The sequence below is a fragment of the Lasioglossum baleicum genome, chromosome 19, assembly GCF_051020765.1.
Source record: "Lasioglossum baleicum chromosome 19, iyLasBale1, whole genome shotgun sequence".
Lineage (NCBI taxonomy): Eukaryota > Metazoa > Arthropoda > Insecta > Hymenoptera > Halictidae > Lasioglossum > Lasioglossum baleicum.
In genome coordinates this window covers 1,183,747-1,203,905 of record NC_134947.1, presented here as the reverse complement: position 1 = coordinate 1,203,905, position 20,159 = coordinate 1,183,747, and the positions used below count along the sequence as shown (strand labels likewise).

General features: G+C 42.6%; 1 protein-coding gene across 1 annotated transcript in view; it reads left to right on the top strand.

Moving 5' to 3' along the window:
• LOC143218562 (ATP-dependent DNA helicase PIF1-like) overlaps positions 1-3,975 on the top strand; it is a 32,935-nt gene extending 28,960 nt beyond the window's left edge. Inside the window, exon 2 of the mRNA XM_076443794.1 lies at positions 3,922-3,975. Within this exon, the coding sequence (XP_076299909.1) occupies positions 3,922-3,975 (54 nt within the window). The remainder of the gene's footprint in view (positions 1-3,921) is intronic.
• Positions 3,976-20,159: the final 16,184 nt, after the last annotated feature.

Here is a 20,159-nt window from a genome sequence, read left to right as displayed (position 1 = left end):
AATAACTGAAAACTGCTGAAAACTGAAAGGCAGTTTCCCCTTCCCTGACGTATCGTCGTATCCGTGAGCGGTGTCGACCGCGCTTGCCCGTGTTGGTGCATGTTCGATTGCACGCGCGCTACACACAAACGTACCTCTACCATGTCCGTGTGACTACCTGCTCGACTGATCGACGCCGAGGCGTTCCTTCGATTTTCATGTTGCCGAAGTTTCGGAAGCATGAGGCGAAAAGTCGGAATCTGGAGACGGCGCGCATTTGAATCTCGGGCACAGCACGCGGCGCGACGCACATTTTGCTATAACTTTTGATCTAAAAGAGATATCGAAGAGAAATTAGGCCTAATTTTTTTTGAAAAATCGGTTTTAACGATGTAAAAAGAAATATATTTTGTATTTTTTAAATAATGTTTTCGTTGATTCTTAAGGTATAGCCGGAAAAGATGGTCAGAAGTATCCAACCAAATTTGTTTTTAGTCACGTCATGTTCAACAGAAAATTATGAAAAAATTCATGAATATTCTACCGAATAGCATACACTACTGAGATTTTTTTCAAAATTTTTGGTTGCAAAATCGATTTTTAAACAAATCGGAAAACATAAAATTGCCGATTTTATGTATATACATACATCAAAGTCTTCAGTTGACCACATTTATATTATTACGTTAGTTGTGTCTCATCCTGATTATTAATGTGTATTTTTCAGATTTTTCGGATTACGGAAACATGTTTTAAAAAATTGAAAACCTCCAAAAATTCCAAGAAAATGCATGTTTTGTATTGAAGTGTTAGAGACTCCAGTTTTATAAGAATTCAGTACTTGTATATTATTGAAGCAACCGTTCTTAATTTTTTTATAATTTTTTAGAGGTTGGGTAGTCGTTAACAAAACAAGTACATATATACGGCTGGGAATCTTCTGGCCCCGAATCGAATCCCGCATCTATAATCGTTTTGTTCGGTAAATACTTATTGCTTCGAGTTTTAATGAAAAGTTTAACCAAAAACATTTTTTAATTGTCTACATTTATTTTCAACTTAAAGAATTGATGCAGTTCGCGCTGTCGACTTTCGCTGTCCACTTTCTGTAATTGAAAAAAAAGAAACACAATTTAAGTTATGATTGCGAAGTGCAGAATGGTTTCGAGGTATTCGAAAATACCGCTACAGGTGGTCCCCTGTGTATCTATATCTTCGAGTAACTAATTACAAATTTTGTATCTATTATTCGTGATCCGAAATTTGTATCTAGGAGAAAAATTAAGGGCAGATTCGGAATCAGCGCAAAAAACTCTATAAGAATCATCCAACAGTAATTGTTGAAGAAATTTGGTGTTGCGGAGACTGTAAATCAAATGGGAAACTTTCTTCCAGCAGATCTATTAATGGGTCTATTAACTTTTTTCCGTGTAACATTTTGTTTATTTTCTCGTTTCTTTGTTATAATAAATGGAAGCTTATGTTAATTTGTTGTTCTTCATTCTTTAATAAGCCCCTTTTAATTTCCCATCAGTTTCAACTCCATAAAGTAATAGTTTTCTGTAAAATCCGTATCAATGCCTCCGGATCGGAAACTTTCTGCCAGGGGTTGTATTAATTCGAGTAACTGTAACTTTTTTAATGTTGGACTATATGGATTTGGACTTTTCGTGAGAAGTTGGAGAAATTAGTTTACTGCACGATGTGAAAAGATATGTAGTGGACATGGCGCGTTGGAAAGAGGGACTTTCCGGACGCGGAAATTTCATCCTTCTCAAGTGCGCGCTGTGGACGGTTGCGTTGAGGGTTCGGTCGTAAAAGTGACGATTACCAGAACCCTGACTCAACCGTTGCAATGTCCTTGGCAGCGACGACTTTGAATTGTTTTGGGGAAGGAAACTTTCTCCTTACTCTTGAGGAACGGAGAATTCCTCCCCTTATTTTAACGGTCTTTCTCACGTTGCTAATCCTCCCACCAAAAAGGATTTTTACCAGTGAAAAAAAAGCTTGTGGCACTCGTCGAGAACGCATCGCTCTAGAGTTGCCCGCGCTACGTTAATTTATATCTCTGTACTTTGTTAGTACTCGATAGTCATTAACGTTTATAATCTAGTTTTCTCGTTATTGTTATTATTATTACATCTTGTTTTGTTTTGTTATTGTTACGTGTTATTGTTTTAATAAATATCTATATCGTTGTCTGTTAACCACGCGAAACATCATAGACACTGAATTACCCGTCACCCTAAAGATATTTTTCCAGAAATTGCAGTTGGCCGGAATTGTAGAGAAAATAGGTACTAAATGTTGCACTTCACAACTTTTTTATGTGGGGCCTATATTGAAAATTTAAAAGATAGTTATAATAATTAACCATTTGCAGCTGTTTTAATTTCGGAGCTGTTTTAACTCGAAAATGAAACATCTCGTTCTAGGTAGAATAATTTCGTTCTATACGATTCTTTTCATTTGATGGATATGAAATTGATTGTAATACCTCATACAATAATTAAAGGTTTAGTAATTGATTAGCTACCAACATGTTTAACAATGTAAACAATATTTTGCATAATGGGACAGCAATTTTTAGTGGTGATTTCGAGTCACCACTGGAGTGCTAAGGGTTAAAGATGGTAGAAATTGCAGGATATTACAACAATGACAAATATTATAAAGCAGATACGCTAACGTTACCGTTATCGCGTCAGAAGGAATAGCTGCAAGCTGCAAGTACAATTGTATAGAGTATAGAATTTCGGGGAAAACTGGGAAGAGAGGGAGGGTTGCCGGAGGATTAATTATGGCGTGGAAGAACCGACGCGACGGTGCCCGTAAGGATAATCACGGTCGCTTAGAGTGGCCGGACTATGGCAGGGTAAGACGTGGTTTCCCTCGGGTCTCAATTATCCATCGGGCCTTAATTTGTCCGGGCTGTTTGTCTCTCGATCAAGCCGGTTCGTCGAGGTCCTGGTACTGTACTTTGGAAATGAAATGGATGATTATGTGAAAATTTGCTTGTCAAACGAACATTCTGGGAAAAGGTTCAGGTAATTTCGTGCAGAAAATCCAGAGTTGTTTTGGTAACTACCCAGGACTTATTGGCCCTCGCGACGGTCAAAGTAATTGCCCAGTTTTATCGACGTTTTCGAAAGCAATTTAGATATCGTGAAACGGTTCGAGTTTCTTTTCTTGCTGTTCTTGGAAATTCTGAAATTGTCAACTCAGTGGTCGGCACGGATGAGACTTTTCAGGCCGCCTCCTTTCACCGGCCGCACGTCTCGTTCTCCGTAACGGCCTTTATCCTCGAGACAGCTCAGGCCCGTATCTATCCCAGACCGTGCGAACTGCGTACAAAATTTCTGTTTATGAAACATTAGAAATTCCATTTCTTTATACACATATTTTTAGCGTGTCTTTCTTAACATGTATGAATTAAATGAAACGAGGCTTCATTAACTGATCTATTTTTATTGAATGGAGTAGAATTACACTGTCCAACAAATTTCAACTTTTTTTATGTTCCCCAATTACTGTAGGGTCCTTCTTATAGAGTTTTTCGCGCTGATTCCGAATCTGTTTTCAATTTTTTCCCTATACGCACAGTTTTTCAGGAACAAGGCTTTGAAAAAAAACATATTTTTCAACTTCAAACAAATATTGTGATGTTATTATAAAAGATATTGAATTGTTCTTTCTGGCAAAAGATTCTGTAGACTTTCCCGAATACCGTGATATCCAATATTAATACATTATGATTGATTAAACATGTTTAAACAATGATTAAATACGGAGAGATTTCGTCGCGTCGGCGCACAGTGGAAAATTTGGACCAGACTCGATTCAAAATCAAAGAACTTTCGATATGTTAGAGTATATGGGCAGGCAATTTAATGCACAGTGGATATTCAATATGACTGAACACTTTATTATATAATATTATAGAAAGAAGCACCCATCAGGGTCTACACGTGGTACGAAACATCGTTGCGTGGCTAACGCCATGAACGTTCTACTGTCTCGCTCGCTTGGTGGCCGTATCGCCACCTTGCCGCAGACCGGCGGTCCGCAGTGCCGTATGCACGGATAACGAGACGGGAGACATTGGAACCCTCAACACTCCCCCTCAATGTTGACAAACCCATAGCTGCCGTGAAATCCTCATGTTTCATTCGTGGGAGACCTTTTGTCAGAATATCTGCAATCATATTATTTGTCGGCAAATATCGTATAATGATGGATCTCTCCTGCACCAAGCTCCTCAAGAAATGATACTTGACATCAATGTGCTTGGTTCTGCTATATCGTCCGCCACCTTCTTCTATCAATTGAGCACTCTTATTATCATTGTAGATAACCTTGCTCGATAGATCGTGGAAACCTAATTCTAACAGAAAATCGCTCAAGTATAATGATTCTTTGGCAGCCTCGGATATTGCGATATATTCTGCCTCCGCGGAGGACGTGGCAACGGATCTTTGTTTTCGTGACTCCCATGATATGGCACCTCCTCCAAAGGAGAAAACATAGCCAGTATATGATTTACGATCCATTATATCATTCGCATAATCCGCATCTGCATACCCCGTCAGCAAATCATTATTGGCTCCAAATACCAGGCCAATATCCTTCGTTCCTTTTAAATATCGTAGGACATGTTTTGCGGCTATCCAGTGCTCTTCATTATGATAGTCATTGAACTGACTCAATACACTGGCCGCATGAGCAATGTCCGGCCTTGTCGTGGTGGCTAGGTACATCAAACCACCGATTAATTCTCAGTAGGGCTTGTTGTCACATTCGGTTGCCCTTTCCAATCGTAAACCGGTCACCATCGGCGTTTTGCACGCATTTGCGTCGCTCATATTAAATTTTTCCAGCAGGTTTTGAATGTGATTCGACTGCTTCATGGTGATCGTATTTGCCCTGTCTTTTAAATTCAGCACCTAGACAATTTGAAATTTCCCCAAGGTTTTTAACTTCGAAGTACCTTTGCAGGTGCTCTCTCAATTTGTCAATTCTGCCTTCATTTTGGCAACAAATTAGAATATCGTCAACGTAGACTTAGACGATCAATAGATTCTGTGACCTATTACAGAAAAATACACAGGGATCATGTCTGGATTGATTCAGACCGTAATTTAACAATTTTTCGCTCAGCTCCTGGAACCATTGTCGACCGGCCTGTCTAAGACCGTACAAAGCTTTTCTTAAATGACATACTCGATTTCCCTTTTCCAATTCAGCCAACATTCTCTTAGCTGTCATTTTTATTTTACTATTGTCTGCTTCGTTTTTAATTAAATACTCAAGCCCAATCTTAAGGTGTTTAGGAGCTTCCATAAAAATATCCTCCTTCAAAGTTCCATTTAAATAGGCTGTTGTTATGTCGATTTGGTTTACCTTCATGTTGAACCTGGAAGCCAAAGACATTATTAACCTAATCGAGCTCATACGACTTACCGGTGATGAAGTTTCGTTGAAGTCCACGCCATATCTTTGAGCAAAACCCTTGGCAACTATTCTTGCCTTCTTCTTCTCAGCTATACCCTCTGAGTTTCTTTTTAGGGTAAGTACAAACCGACTGCCTATGACATTTTGATCGGTTGGTCGTTTAATTATTTCCCAGGCGTTGTTCTTTATTATAGATTTGATCTCTGAACTCATAGCCTCTAACCATCCGTTTATATTTGAATCCTTCATTATGTCATCGATCCTTAGTTCAGTTGCATATACGAATCCGTCTTCAATGAGATTCGTCTCATCGTTCTCTCTTACAATGATTTCATTGTACAACTTCCGAGGTCTCCCCCTTGACCCTGTCCGTTCTAATCTTGGGCGGCCGGGACCTCTCTGAATTCTCGAGTTTTTACCTACTGGTGTATCTTCTGAATCGATATTTTCATTTGTAGGATTGTCATCACCTTCTTCATTTGTAAATGTTGTTTGAAATATCGATCGCAAGATAATGAAATGTATAATATTCAAATGTTCTCGGCGCAACGGTTCGATCAGTTAATAGGAAAAAAGCAAAATTTGCACGTTAGTTAGGAACTTTCAACGTTTCGATCTTCATTCAGATCATTTTCAAGAAAGTAGAAAAAACTGCGTCTGAAAAATATATTTTCACAATGTAAAACCAGAAACTTTAAAATATCTGCGTAACCAGAATGTAACAATGTAACAAGATACTGCAATAATTTACTTACATTGCTTTATAAAGATTATAAATACGGAATTGAAATTGTCTTAGCACATGCTGCTTTCATGTCGTCAGACAGGATACTGGATCATAGACCATCAAAGTCGTTAGACACAGAACGTAACTGGTCGATCGATCAAAACAAAGTCAATCGTCGATCGATGTCGATCGACGTGCAAATTTTGCTTTTTTCCTATTAACTGATCGAACCGTTGCGCCGAGAACATTTGAATATTATACCTTTCTTCATTTGTTCGAGAATTTGTCTCGTTATCCGTTTCGTTGTCATTTTCAATTGGATCTTCCAACTCATTTTCAATTGGATCTTCCAACTCTTCCAACTCTTTGGGTTTTGGTTGCGGATTCGAGTCTTCGACGATCCGGTCTTCCTCTGAGCTTCCTACCAGATTTGAATCTCTCTCAGAGTAGAAATCTTGGTAGTTGTTTCCATTATCCATCGTTGCATTTATGAATTTGACATTTCTAACTATCTCGAATCTTCTTTTATTAATTAGCCATACCTTGTAACCCTTGGTTTCGTCGCTATATCCAATAAATATACATTTATCAGATCTCGGATCAAATTTGCCACTATTTGTACCAGCTCTCATGGCATATCCGACTAGGCCAAACTCCTTAAAATGCATCGTGTATGGCAACTTATTATACCATAATTCGAATGGTATTCTTCCATTTAAACTTGCGGTCGGGCATCGGTTTCTAATATAGTTAGCCGTGGCAATGGCTTCCGCCCAAAATGTTGGAGGTTAATTAGATTGCATTAGCAGGCATCTGCCCATTTCTACCAATGTCCTATTCTTCCTTTCACTTACGCCGTTCTGCTGCGGGCAATATGGCGTCGTGATTCTTCGCTGGATACCGTTCCTTCTTAAATATTCGTTAAATTCATTATTGATATATTCTCTTCCGTTATCGCTCTGTAAATACTTAATTCTTTTGCCTGTTAAATTTTCGGCCTTTGCCTTGAAATCCTTAAATTTCTGAAATACTTCACTTTTATGTCTTATGAAGAAAACCTCTGTATATCTTGAATAATCGTCGGTAAACGTCAAGAAATACCTTGATTTTCCCAGAGATTCGACCCTCATTGGACCACACACGTCAGAGTGAATAATTTCCAATAATTTGGTCGATCTATTAGATTTCTTAGGAAAGGGTATATTGGTTAGCTTACCCCTCAGGCATACATCACAGTTCATGTTAGGATTCTTGTTCCTCAGATTTGGTATTATTCCTCGTTTTTCTAATTCTAATACATCCTTGGAGTTTAAGTGTCCCAGTTTTCGATGCCATATTTCCATATCACTGCATTGGTTGCGGATCTGATGTACCTCTTCCTTATTATTACTTATTACATAGTATAGGTCACCAATCCGTTGCGCCTCCAGCACCACGTGTCCATTTGCATTTAGGATTAATGCTTTGTCTTTTTGAAACAGTACCTCTAAATTTTTATTTGTTATCTTTCCTACTGATAGTAGATTCATACTTAACTGCGGTGCACATAAAACATCATCAAGATTAGCATTATTAATATCACCGTGTCTATGCGTTATCTTTATCTGAGCCCTTCCTTTGGCGGTTACACCGATTGAATCTCCGTTAGCCAACTTTAGAGTCTCTGGTTTGCAAGCAAGTATATTTGTTAACTTATCTGGATTATTGCACAAATGGCTTGTACTTCCACTATCTAGACACCACCACGAGTCTCTTCCGTAACTTACATTATTAGTCATGGTTAACATAACTATGTCATTATTGTGTCTGTTTCGCATAAACTTATCTTTCGTTCTGCATTCAAACGATTTGTGGCCCATCTTATTGCACTTATAGCATTTAGGTTTATTTTGGCTGTAATGACTAGAGGTATTTTGATTATTTTGGTAAGATGGTTTTGGCTTACCTTGATACCCTGCATGGTGATCTCTTACAGTCTTACTGGTTATTGCATTTGCATTAGGTACTTCAGAACCCGAAGGGTTTTCCTTACGTGCATCACCCTCTTCGATTATCTTAATTCGTAACATATCCGGTGCTGGAAGCTGGTCTCTCGATTCAATCGCACATCGAAAGTTATCATAAATTTTTGGTAGGCTGTACAGCAATATTATAGCCAGTAAATCATCATTAATGTGGGTATCCAAGTCGTCCAGCTTGTCGACTATGTCAAAAAACTGTCGTAAGTGTAGCCTCACATCACCATTTTCGTCCATTTTTGTCGTTATTAACTGTTTTAACAGCATGGCTTTCTTGGCAGGTCCTCTTGACTGATAAATTTCTTTAATTCTGTCCCACGTTTGGCGCGACGTTACACAATTCTTTACCAAGTTTACATGCGAGGAAGCAATGGCCAATTCTATTTCTGCCCTCGCGTCTTCATCTTTCTCTATCCATCCCTGGATAATAGCGGCATTTTCGGCATTTGGCTCTGGTTTAACTACAGATCCGTCCACGTATTTCCATAGCTTTTTCTTTCTGAGAATAGCTCTCATGTGTATGACCCACGATTCATAATTATCTCTCGCTAAACGTTCAATTCTATATTCATTGGAAGCCATCCCGCCAATTCACAACGTGCACGTGGATATTCTAACCTCAAACTTGAAATCACTAACTGTTCTATTAAAACTTTCGTAAAACTGGGCCCATAACCTGTTAGAGTATATGGGCAGGCAATTTAATGCACAGTGGATATTCAATATGACTGAACACTTTATTATATAATATTATAGAAAGAAGCACCCATCAGGGTCTACACGTGGTACGAAACATCGTTCCGTGGCTAACGCCATGAACGTTCTACTGTCTCGCTCGCTTGGTGGCCGTATCGCCACCTTGCCGCAGACCGGCGGTCCGCAGTGCCGTATGCACGGATAACGAGACGGGAGACATTGGAACCCTCAACACGATAGAAATGAGGTAGAGCGATGAAATTTTTTATAAATGAAAGCTGAAACTTTGCAGAATATGGGAAAAATGCGGAAGTTATGGTACGAACGTTTTTTAACCGAGAAAATTCGTTAAACATGTAGAATTTAAAGAAATCGATTTTGCAATATCCTGAGGTCGTAGACAAATTTTGAGACCAGATTTAAAATCGGCGTGAAAAAATCTACGGGAAATGATATATAGCAAAAATTTAAAAAAAATTTTCCGCGCGTGGTATTGAAATGTAACAGACCTGCACTGGGCAGGCCTGTTACTAGTAGAACCGGATATCAAGGCGCGCCGAAATGAACCGAGCCGAGCCGAAGGGGGACCGAACCGAACCGCCGCGCACACCCGATACGCGCCCCGCGCCGCGCGACCACCGCGCCGCGAAACCGATACCGACGGGAAGGAGTCGACAGTGTTTCCCCCACGCGTACGGAAATCGACGAAGAACGTTCTAGAAGCCGAGATCGCATCTATAAAAGGCGCCACACGTCCCCGGGAGAGCTCTTCTTAGCCGAGACGTTACTAAGAGAAGATCGTTACGCTTAGTATTCCTGTAAGTATCCTTTCCGGTGAAGAACCACATTTCACTGAACAGAATACGGCGCACCGCCATTTTGTCAACCAGTGTTCCCGTTCCATGGAGGCATTCCACCGGTGACGAACTACGTTCCACTGCAACAGGGTAAGGCGTACCGCCGCCCTGAAAGGCCAAGGTGTACCACCAGCCTCCTCGTCACGACGTACCGTCCACGAGAACGACCGACGAGCACGATGAACCATCACTCGTCGCCGTAGAACCGCCTGAGAGGACGTAAACGCACGGTGAACCACCACGTTGAAGTCCGACCGACCCGACTCAGGCAGGGAGCCCTCCTCCCTTCCCGAAAATGTCCTTTTTCCTGTAGCATAGCCAGAGCACGACGTACCGTCACTCTATTCGCCAAGGTGTACCACCAGCGAGCTTGTTAAGGCGTACCGTCGACAAGAACGAACGGCGAGCACGACGAACCGTCACTCGCCGCCGTAGAACCGCCCGAGAGGATCATGACGTACGGCGAACCGCCACGTCACATATCCGACCGACCTGACTCGGGCAGGGGTTTCCTGACCTTCTGATCCTTCCGTTTACCTGTCCCGAAAATATATCCGCGTCGCGTCCGAGAAAGTAACGCGTTCCGTACCTGAAAACCGCGACGTGCGCGTCCGAGAAAAGTACTCGTAATCGTATCCGAAAGTCGCGGTTACCGAGTGAACATTCGCGACGAGCGAATCCAGAAAACCGCGTTCGCGAACGCGCCGGTAGCGAGCATCGTCAGTGAAACCGCCTGTGTCGTTATTTCGAAACCCGCGTATCACGTCCAGTTCCCCATCGACATTTTCCTCTCGTTGAACATCGAACTCTGGATCGGCGAGCTATAAGGACGAAGAGGAAGTCTCCGAACGTGACGACGAAACCAGGTTGTTACATGGCGCCCGAACAGGGACCTGGCGTGTGTAAACCAGACATAGTGCGAATAACGAACACGTGGCCGACGAGACAAAGTGAGGTTAACCGGCCGCTGCTAGGTAAAAATGAAAAGTGAAAAGTGAAAAGTGCGACATCTAGCGACACCGGATCGCGAACGGACCGCGGAACGGCCGCCAGTGAGTACCGCGCGCGACATCTCTCGAGAAAGTGAGACACTACGCGATGTCGACGTGCCGATTCGAAAAATACGGCGGGTATGCGGAAATTTTCGTTACGGCCGACTAAACGACGGATCACCGCCGAGCTCCAGAGAAGAAATTTACCGGTCCTGGACAGGCAGAGTGGCCTCCAACGAAGCTGGGACGAGATCATACGTGCACAGACTGAACAGTTGTTCGATATGGCAACCGAGAAGAGCGATCCCACGCCGGGCACGTCGAGGAAGGACAGAATCCACGATGTGGACACGGCCGAGGAGGAAAGTTTCGGGGCAATCCAGATGCGTAAATCTGGATGCACGACAGACGGAAAGGATCCGTACGCGTTCCTGGAACGCGTGAGCGAACTACGGAGGACGTTCCGCCTGTCGAACCGGGACCTGCTGCTGGGCATACCCGAACTCTTGAGAGGAGACGCCCAAGACTGGTACCGGAACAACGAGGACCAGATCGCGTCATGGGCAGTGTTCAGTGAAAAATTTCTGGCCTTTTTCACGCCGCTGCAGACCCGATTGCAAAAAGAACGCGAGGCTCGGGCCCGAACACAACGCCCCGGGGAGCCGTTCCATCTGTTCCTAAATGCACTGTTAACGAAACTGCGGCGAGCCCAGATTCCGAAAGACGAACACCTGGAGACAGCGTACGAAAATATGCTGCCAGATTACGCAATGCTGATCAGCAGCGACAGTCTCACCGACCTGGACGATTTATTGCGACAGGTACAACGGATCGAGATGGCGATCGAACGAAAGACTAAGATGGAGCGAGCAGGGACAAACCCCGTAGCCACCGCGACACTCGGGCCAGCCGGAGTAACACCAGAGGCCCTATGCACACAGAATACGAATCGGCCGACCGCAACCATGAACCCGAGGCCCCCGATGCACCAGACCCCGACAACCTCGGAGAACCCCGGCGATTACAGCCCGGTCACGCACTGTTGGCGCTGTAAACAACGTGGACATGTACGATTTGAGTGCCGGAACAAATACCAAAAATTCTGCTCACGCTGCGGACGCGACGGCGTGCTCACCCGCGAGTGTCACCCGCCGGGAAACGGAATGCGGGGCCCACAACCGATGGGCGAATACCGGCCCCCGCAATAAAATATACACCGCGCCCACTACTACCGATACTGATCTGCGGTCGGGAGATCGACGCTCTGCTCGACACCGGGTCCCAGATTTCTTGCATCAACGCCGAGGTGTTAGGTTGGGCGATGCAACAAGGCCGTCGACCCACGACACCGGCCAACGACATCAGCTTGGCAGATGGGTCCGAAATGCAACCCACCGGTGTCATTCAACTGCCGTTCTGTACCAAAGGATACGAGTGGTTACAAGACTTTACAGTGCTGCCGAACATGGGCCCTCCGGTGTTATTGGGCATACAGGCAATCGCAGCACTCCAGCTGGAACTGAAACCACCGATAAACGTTGCCTCGTGGCCCGCCGACTGCAGAGCCGAACCATGCCAGGAAATGGGCCTCCGTGTCCCCGGTGAAGCGGACAGGAGCGAGTTCGAGCGGTTCCTGGACACCGAGATGAACCTGTTCACCAACGTCCCGGGCCGAACTACCTTGACCGAACACCGGATTAAATTACTGGACGAGACACCGCTCAAACAGCGGTATCAACCCCGGAATCCGGCGATGCAAGCGGTCATTACCGAGGAGGTCGAGAAAATGCTGGCGGAAGGGGTCATTGAACACTCCAGCAGCCCCTGGAGTTCACCTGTGGTGGTGGTGAAGAAAAAAGACGGAAAACCACGGTTCTGCGTGGACTTTCGCCGCCTCAACGAGAGAACCGAGAAGGACGCCTACCCACTGCCACACATACAGGCCACTCTCGACAAACTCCGGGGCGCAAAATTCCTAACGACGTTGGACCTGAAGAGTGGTTACTGGCAAGTGCCATTGGAGGCCACTAGCCGACCGCTCACCGCCTTCACGGTACCTGGAAAAGGGTTGCTTCAGTTCAGGGTCATGCCGTTCGGCCTGCACTCCGCCCCCGCAACGTTCCAACGTCTACTCGACCGCATCATCGGCCCCGAGCTGGAACCATACGCATTCGCCTACCTGGACGATATTATTATCGTCAGTGCCACCCTCGAAGAACACCGGGAACACCTGCGAGAAGTGTTCCGTCGGCTCCGCAGCGCTGGGCTTAGACTCAACCCGGAGAAGTGCCGGTTCTGCGTCAGCAGCCTGAGGTATCTTGGACACATAGTGGACCAGCAAGGGATCCGCACCGACCCGGAGAAAACAAGTGCCATCACACAGTTCCCAGCGCCAAAAACGATCCGCGAAGTACGACGCTTCCACGGAATGGCATCGTGGTACCGGAGGTTCGTGCCCAACTTCGCGGAAATCATGGAGCCGATTTCGCAGCTCACCCGGAAGAACGCGAAGTGGCGATGGACCGAAGCCGAGGAGAAGGCGTTCCAGACAATGAAGAGAAAACTAGTCACCGCACCGGTACTCGCATGCCCGGATTTCACGCGACCGTTCACCCTACAAACGGACGCCAGTGACCATGGCCTGGGCGCCGTACTCACGCAGGGCGATGACACCGATGAGCGGGTCATCGCGTACGCCAGTCACACGATGAACAAGCCAGAACGGAACTACAGTGCCACCGAAAAGGAGTGCCTCGCGGTGGTCTGGGGCATCCGCAAGATGAAACCGTACCTCGAGGGCTACCGCTTCACTGTCGTCACCGACCACCAGGCGCTCCGGTGGATGCAACAAATTGACAACCCGACGGGACGACTAGCGAGGTGGGCTCTCGAGCTACAGCAGTATGACTTCGACGTCAAGTACCGCCCAGGAAAGCTAAATCACGTGGCCGACGCCCTATCCAGAATCGAGCACACACCCGCTGTTAGCCTGCTCGGGCCGAAACCACGGCGGGACACGTGGTACGTGAAGAAGGTCGAGGATGTAAAAAGGAACCCCGCCTCCGTGCCAGAATTCCAGATCCGGGAGGGAAAGCTATACCGCCGAATACTACACCAGTTAGACTATAATGAACCGGAACCCGGCAACGCGTGGAAACTGTGTGTACCGACCGAAGAAAGGGAAGCCAACCTCCGGAAGTTTCACGACGACCCGACTGCGGGACACCTAGGAGTGGCCAAGACGATAGTACGGATCGCCAAGTACTTTTACTGGCCGGGAATGTTCAGGGAGGTCGCGCGGTACGTGCGAAACTGCAACATCTGCCAGCGATACAAAACACCGCCGCAACCGCCACCGGGACGCCTGCATGCAAACCCAGGGACGCAGCCGTGGCACACGGTGTCAGTCGACCTGGTCGGTCCACTCCCGAGGTCTCGCCAAGGCCACATTTGGCTACTGGTCGCACTCGACAGGTTCACGAAGTGGGTAGATCTCACGGCACTCCGGAAAGCCACCAGTACCGCAGTCGCCGCCGCCATACAGAAGGACGTCATTTTACGCCACGGGGCACCGTGAATCATCATATCGGACAACGGGCGACAGTTCATCGGCGAGCCGTTTACGGCACTCCTGCGGGCGGCGGGCATCGAACACCGGAGAACCCCGCCGTACGCTCCCCACTGTAACCCAGTGGAGCGGACGAACAGGGTGGTAAAAACGATGCTGGCACAGTACACCGGGAACCACCACAATCGGTGGGACGAGAAGCTGGACGAGGCCCGCTTCGCCGTCAACACGGCCCGACACGAAGCCACCGACTACAGTCCAGCTTACCTGAACCAGGGGCGAGAATTACGGATTCCAGGACAACCCACGCCCGATGCAACTACGACGACGCCGCAGCAACGCTGGAAGAACCTCCGGGAGGCACAGGAGTTGGCACGGCTACACCTGGCACAAGCGTTCGGCAGGCAGGAACGCTACTACAATCTACGCCGACGAGATTGGAGACCGGCGATCGGAGACACGGTGTGGAAGAAGGAGCACACTCTGTCCGATAAAGGAGCGGCTATTGCAGCCAAGCTGGCGCCGAAATATAGCGGCCCTTATACAGTCGGCCGAATCGTGTCGTCGGTAATCGTCGACCTGCGCGACACGAGTCGGCGTTGGGTCCGGCACATTCATGTGCAGGATCTCAAACCCGAAACCGAACCCGATGGTGACAGCCCGCGAGCACCTGCATCCGCCAAGCAGAACGGAGGGCCGACGGATGTCACCACGGCCGCCCCGACCACACACCGACGCGGTCGGCCGAGGAGAGTAATAGGGAGTGTTGATTTTTGTCCTAGGCCAACATACGGAAGGACGAGTCCACCAGAAGCCATGGAAGACGACTTCTATGCGGAACCAGAGAGTATATGAGAGTGCTCACGCCCGGGTTTTGGCCGTGCCGCTTTTGTCTCCACATCATGTTTAGCCTGGAACAGCTCCTACATCATCTTTAGCATGGAACAGAACCTATATCATCTTTAGCAAGAAACAGAACCCACTTTACTGTTAGCACATCTGACGACATCTGTGTCGCTCGAATATTTCTCTTACGCCCTCTAGGATATATTCTGACTGGAGTGAGGAACATGAGGCCATCAGAGGCCACCACAGAAGACACTGTATCGTGTTAGCAACGCGCCCGCGCGCTACACTCCCCAGCGTACCTTTACTATATCCGTGTGCGCTGCTTGTGCGAGCCACAATCTATTTTTAGAACTTGCCATGTTGCCATGCTTTACGGCTTACGGAAACGAAACTGAAATTCGACTGTCGAGCCGTCGAGCGTATGAATCGCAATCTGGAGCTAGCCTTCGGGTCCCCGTGCAGCGAGGATTTTTTTTTTATTTTTATTTTTCATTACTTTTTTAATTACATTTTTTAACCTTCCAAAAAATTAAAAATGTTAAAACTATGTTCAAAATATGTATTCATTTTAAATAGAAACGTTTTGTTACTGTCATAATTGCATTAATAAAAATTGGTATATGATCGAGAACAGGTTGATGGTATTTATTTGGACTGATTGGAGAATACGAAAATGCAGGAAGTATTTTTTAGTTTATGAAACAATTTGTAGATTTATTAGTTGTCAAACAAATAATAAAATAAATTGTATAATATATATAAATTGATTTTATACTAGCATACACAAGTTTATTTATTAAAAAATATAGTCATAACTATAATTATAATAGAATTTCATAAAATGTATATTGAGGTTATTGCAAACTCATCTTTTTTCGCAATGATGCTCTAATTTCATTGCTTCTCTCGAATGTCCATTTCCTTCCGAGACAGTGGCGTTTCTAGCAGGTGTAAATAAAAAATGTTGATATAAAATGTATCATAATTAAACTACAATTATTCTAATAACGTGGAATGTAGTACATATTAAGTTTTAGTTACCCGGATTTTCTTCTTCGACGTTAAGCACTCTTTACTGCTTCTCGTAATTTACGTATATGCAACATTAGGGTGGAACTTATTTTTCGACCATGAAATTTTTTTGGTCCCGTAAACCAGAATTGTGACAAATGTTGAGAAAATGGTCTGGAAAAATTTTGGGGCCGTTTGAATAATGGGAAAATGAGTTTTTAATGGAAAATGGGAATTTTTTAAATCTTGACATAAATAGACGTTATGATATATCGTTGAATTTGTCATTTTTCTCTTTAAGAATCCATATATAGCATAAACAGTTGTTGATAGAAAAAACATCCGTGACCTTGAAAACTTTAAATAATGACTTTGAAAAAATTTTTTTCCTTTGATACCATATCCACCTCCTTATATACTACAACTTTTGTTTGAAGAGTTTTTTCATATATACATAACTGGCAGAGATATTACATATAAATAAATTCATTAATACGCTCCAATCTACAAAAGAACAAGAAAGCGAGCTAATAAAAACGTGGTAAGAATAGTTCTAATATCGGAAAAAGAAGTTATTATGAATAATAAGTAGTCTGACTGAAACATGGACTGAAGGTGGTCAATGATACCGCTGAACGGGGCGTTAAACTAATGGAGGATCATAATAAAATTTTATCTAGAAACAAATAGAAGAAATAATATATGTATACTATACAAACTGTGATGGAATATCGAAAGCAGTATCCTGACGCCACAAAGCAGAATTTGTCAAAGGATTTGTAAATATTTTTTAATATCGCGAGAAACACCTGATCAATCCCTACATGATTAATTGCATTTTTAAGAGGCATTGAAGACTGCTTGTTAACTGGGAGTTATTAAATTTTTCATTTTCCTCAGAGTCAGTAAGTTCTTTATTTTTTTCGAAGTCACATTAAGTTTTAAATTTTTCATTTTCTTCAGTGTCGTCAAGTTTTTTCATAGAGTCATTGAAGTTTCCATTTTTCTCGGAGTCATTAAGTTTTTCATTTTTCTTGGAGTCATTGAAAAGTCCCTCTTTGTCGTTTACGCGCTGTCGTTAAAAAAGTTCTGGTATGTTGCTAGTCTAAAAATATGATCAATGCTATTTTTCAGTTTCTCTAAAAAATCTGCATTTGTCTAATTTTTGCGTGTTTTTCAGTTTGTGTAATTAACATTTTGAACCAAAAAATCGGGAAAAAATCTCAAATATCAATTTCACTTAAATGCAGTTATATGATTAAATTAATGCAAGTAAATGGGAAAAATTGACCGAAAATTGAATGGCGCAACGGCTGTTTTAATAATTCGAAGGACTACCTCGTCCGGCTAGACCCTTCATTCCAAATTGTAATATTCCAATATTTCGGTATCATTTTAAATATTGCAAGTACTATTTAAAACTATTAATGAGTTTTAACAACAAAATATTTTAAATGGAAAACTAAATTTTGACAAATAAAATACGATTATAGCAAGCTTGGTATAAATGTCGAAAACTCGAGTCTGGCCAGAGACATTATTTTCAGGAAACACTATTCTATGATGACGAACGGAAAAAAGGGAAGTGAAGCTCGAGGGCTTCGGTTGCCGCGGAGTGGAGTGAAACATTGTAACATGATACGGGTCGGGTCGGGTATATCGATGTAAAATAACACAATATTTTTTAAGAATTATTATTTTATATTAAAACGTTTGTAGCTTATTGCAACGTTGACCGATTTTGACGAAATTTTCAGAATATGTTTAATTGACACATATCTATAAAACGTATTTTTTAAATTTTCAATGTAGGCCCATATAAAGATGTTGTAAAATGCAACTTTTAGTAAGTAAGTAAATACGTATTTATTTATTTATTTCAGCCTCGTGGCCCAGAAATTGGACTTGGATTATAATTCTCGAAGCCATTCATCCCTCTATTTATCCATTCATCCGTTCCTCCACCCATCCATCCATATCGCATGCCACATCAAATACCTTATTGTCTATGTTGATCTATCCCAATCCCAATGTCTCCCCGCTAATCCCGCCTCTCTCTTGATTATCTCTTGTGATTAATTCTTTCCTTTTTTCTCTATACTCCTAACCCATTCTACAATTTCTCCCACTCTTTTCTCCTGTACTATCTTTTCTATACTTATGTTAATTTTTTCTACCCCTTCACAGTCTTCTGCCAGGTGTTTTAGTTTCCCCAAGTGTCTCTCATTTTTTCTACAATTCCGATCAGTTGCTATTTTTGAAAAAATTATTTTCACATCCTGTACTAAACTAATTGTTCTAGCTTCCCAAAAAGTACAATATTAAAGAAGTTATCATTTTTAGAGCGTCCGAAAATTTTTGCGAGTCACAGTATGTACATATATCGCACAGAACACAATTCTTCTTTCTATTAAATCGCATTTCTTAGGTCAAACAATTGCGTTTTGTAATGTATAATAACATGTAATAATAATGTAAAATGTAATAACGTTAAAAATTACTTAATATACACCCGCGGTAAAATCAATAAGTATAACTTTCCTCCTCACAGCAGAAACGTCGAAAAAATTTTGACAATGATGTCCCACAATAAAAAAAATCTGAAAAAACTTGACGACACTGCCTGCTGTAGTACTTTATCAAGGAACCAAACAGTAGAATAGCATGTTTTCATATTTTCTAGAAATCTGCATTTTTCCGATTTTTGGGGGTTTTTCATTGTTTACGACTACAGTTTGCAACCAAAAAATCTGAAAAAATTCTATAAAATGCGTCTTAGGATCCAAAATATGTAACATTTTTTTTAGAATTTTAGAACGTATTTGAGACCGGAAAATTGCGCTCGACTGTGCAACAGGCCTAACGGTTCTGGAGAACCGATTACACTGTCCAACACCAAATTTGTTTTCAATATACTGTTGGGTCCTTCTTATAGAGTTTTTTGCGCTGATTCCGAATCTGTCCTTAATTTTTCTCCTATACGCACAGTTTTTGAAAAACATGGCTTTGAAAAAAAACATATTTTTCAACTTTAAACAAATATTGTGGTTATTATAAAAGATATTGAATTGTTCTTTACAGCAAAAGATTCTGTAGACTTTCCCGAATACAGTGATATCCATATTAATACATTATGATTGTTTAAACATGTTTAAACAATGATTAAAGACGGAGAGACACTACTTTTGCACCAATTTTTGAGGATATTTTTCAATTTATCTCAAAAAATTAGGGTCCAGCGGAAAATCGAACTATACCACGCGATAGAGCAGACTTTTATCTTGAGAAACCACCCTTTCAAGTTTGTAACGTCGACGTTTTTTTCGAACCAGAAAACAAAATAACTAATATAGAATATTAGAATGTAATGGAGAAGCGTTTGAGCATCTTCTTCAATAAAGACATTTTTTGAAAATATCTCGAGATCTAATAATTTTTTGCCATGTGTACCCCAATCATTTTTTACGTAGAATGAACAGAAGAATCGATCTGTGTAAAAAACAATATGCATTTCTATATAAAGAAATGATGCAATTGTTAATTGCACATGCACTGCTGCATCCAAAAAAAGTTAGAGACCTACAGATGTAGTTTTCTTCGAACCATTTATCTTTCTCCTTTTGCATTTTTTTGTAAATGCAATAATAACCGAGTTATGACTTGTAACAATTGCGTGAATCACCCGGGCCTGTATACTTAAAGTTTAAAAAATACGTTTTATAGATTTGTGTCAATTAAACATATTCTGAAAATTTCAGGGTAACCCTAAATAAAGTTATTCTTCTAAATTTTCGTAGAAAAAATTGGTTTTCAATTTGGTTTAATTAATAATAACTGTGCCTAAAAATATGAAAAAAATTGGAGACAGTATTGATGACAGTAAGTATTTCATCATTAAATTAATTTCCAAGATGGTGGCTTTTAAACTTCGATATAAAATCTGTGTTTCTTCGAAATCTTCCGGCTTTTCTATTTTTTAAAACTAGCCCAGCCAACCAAAAATCTAAATTT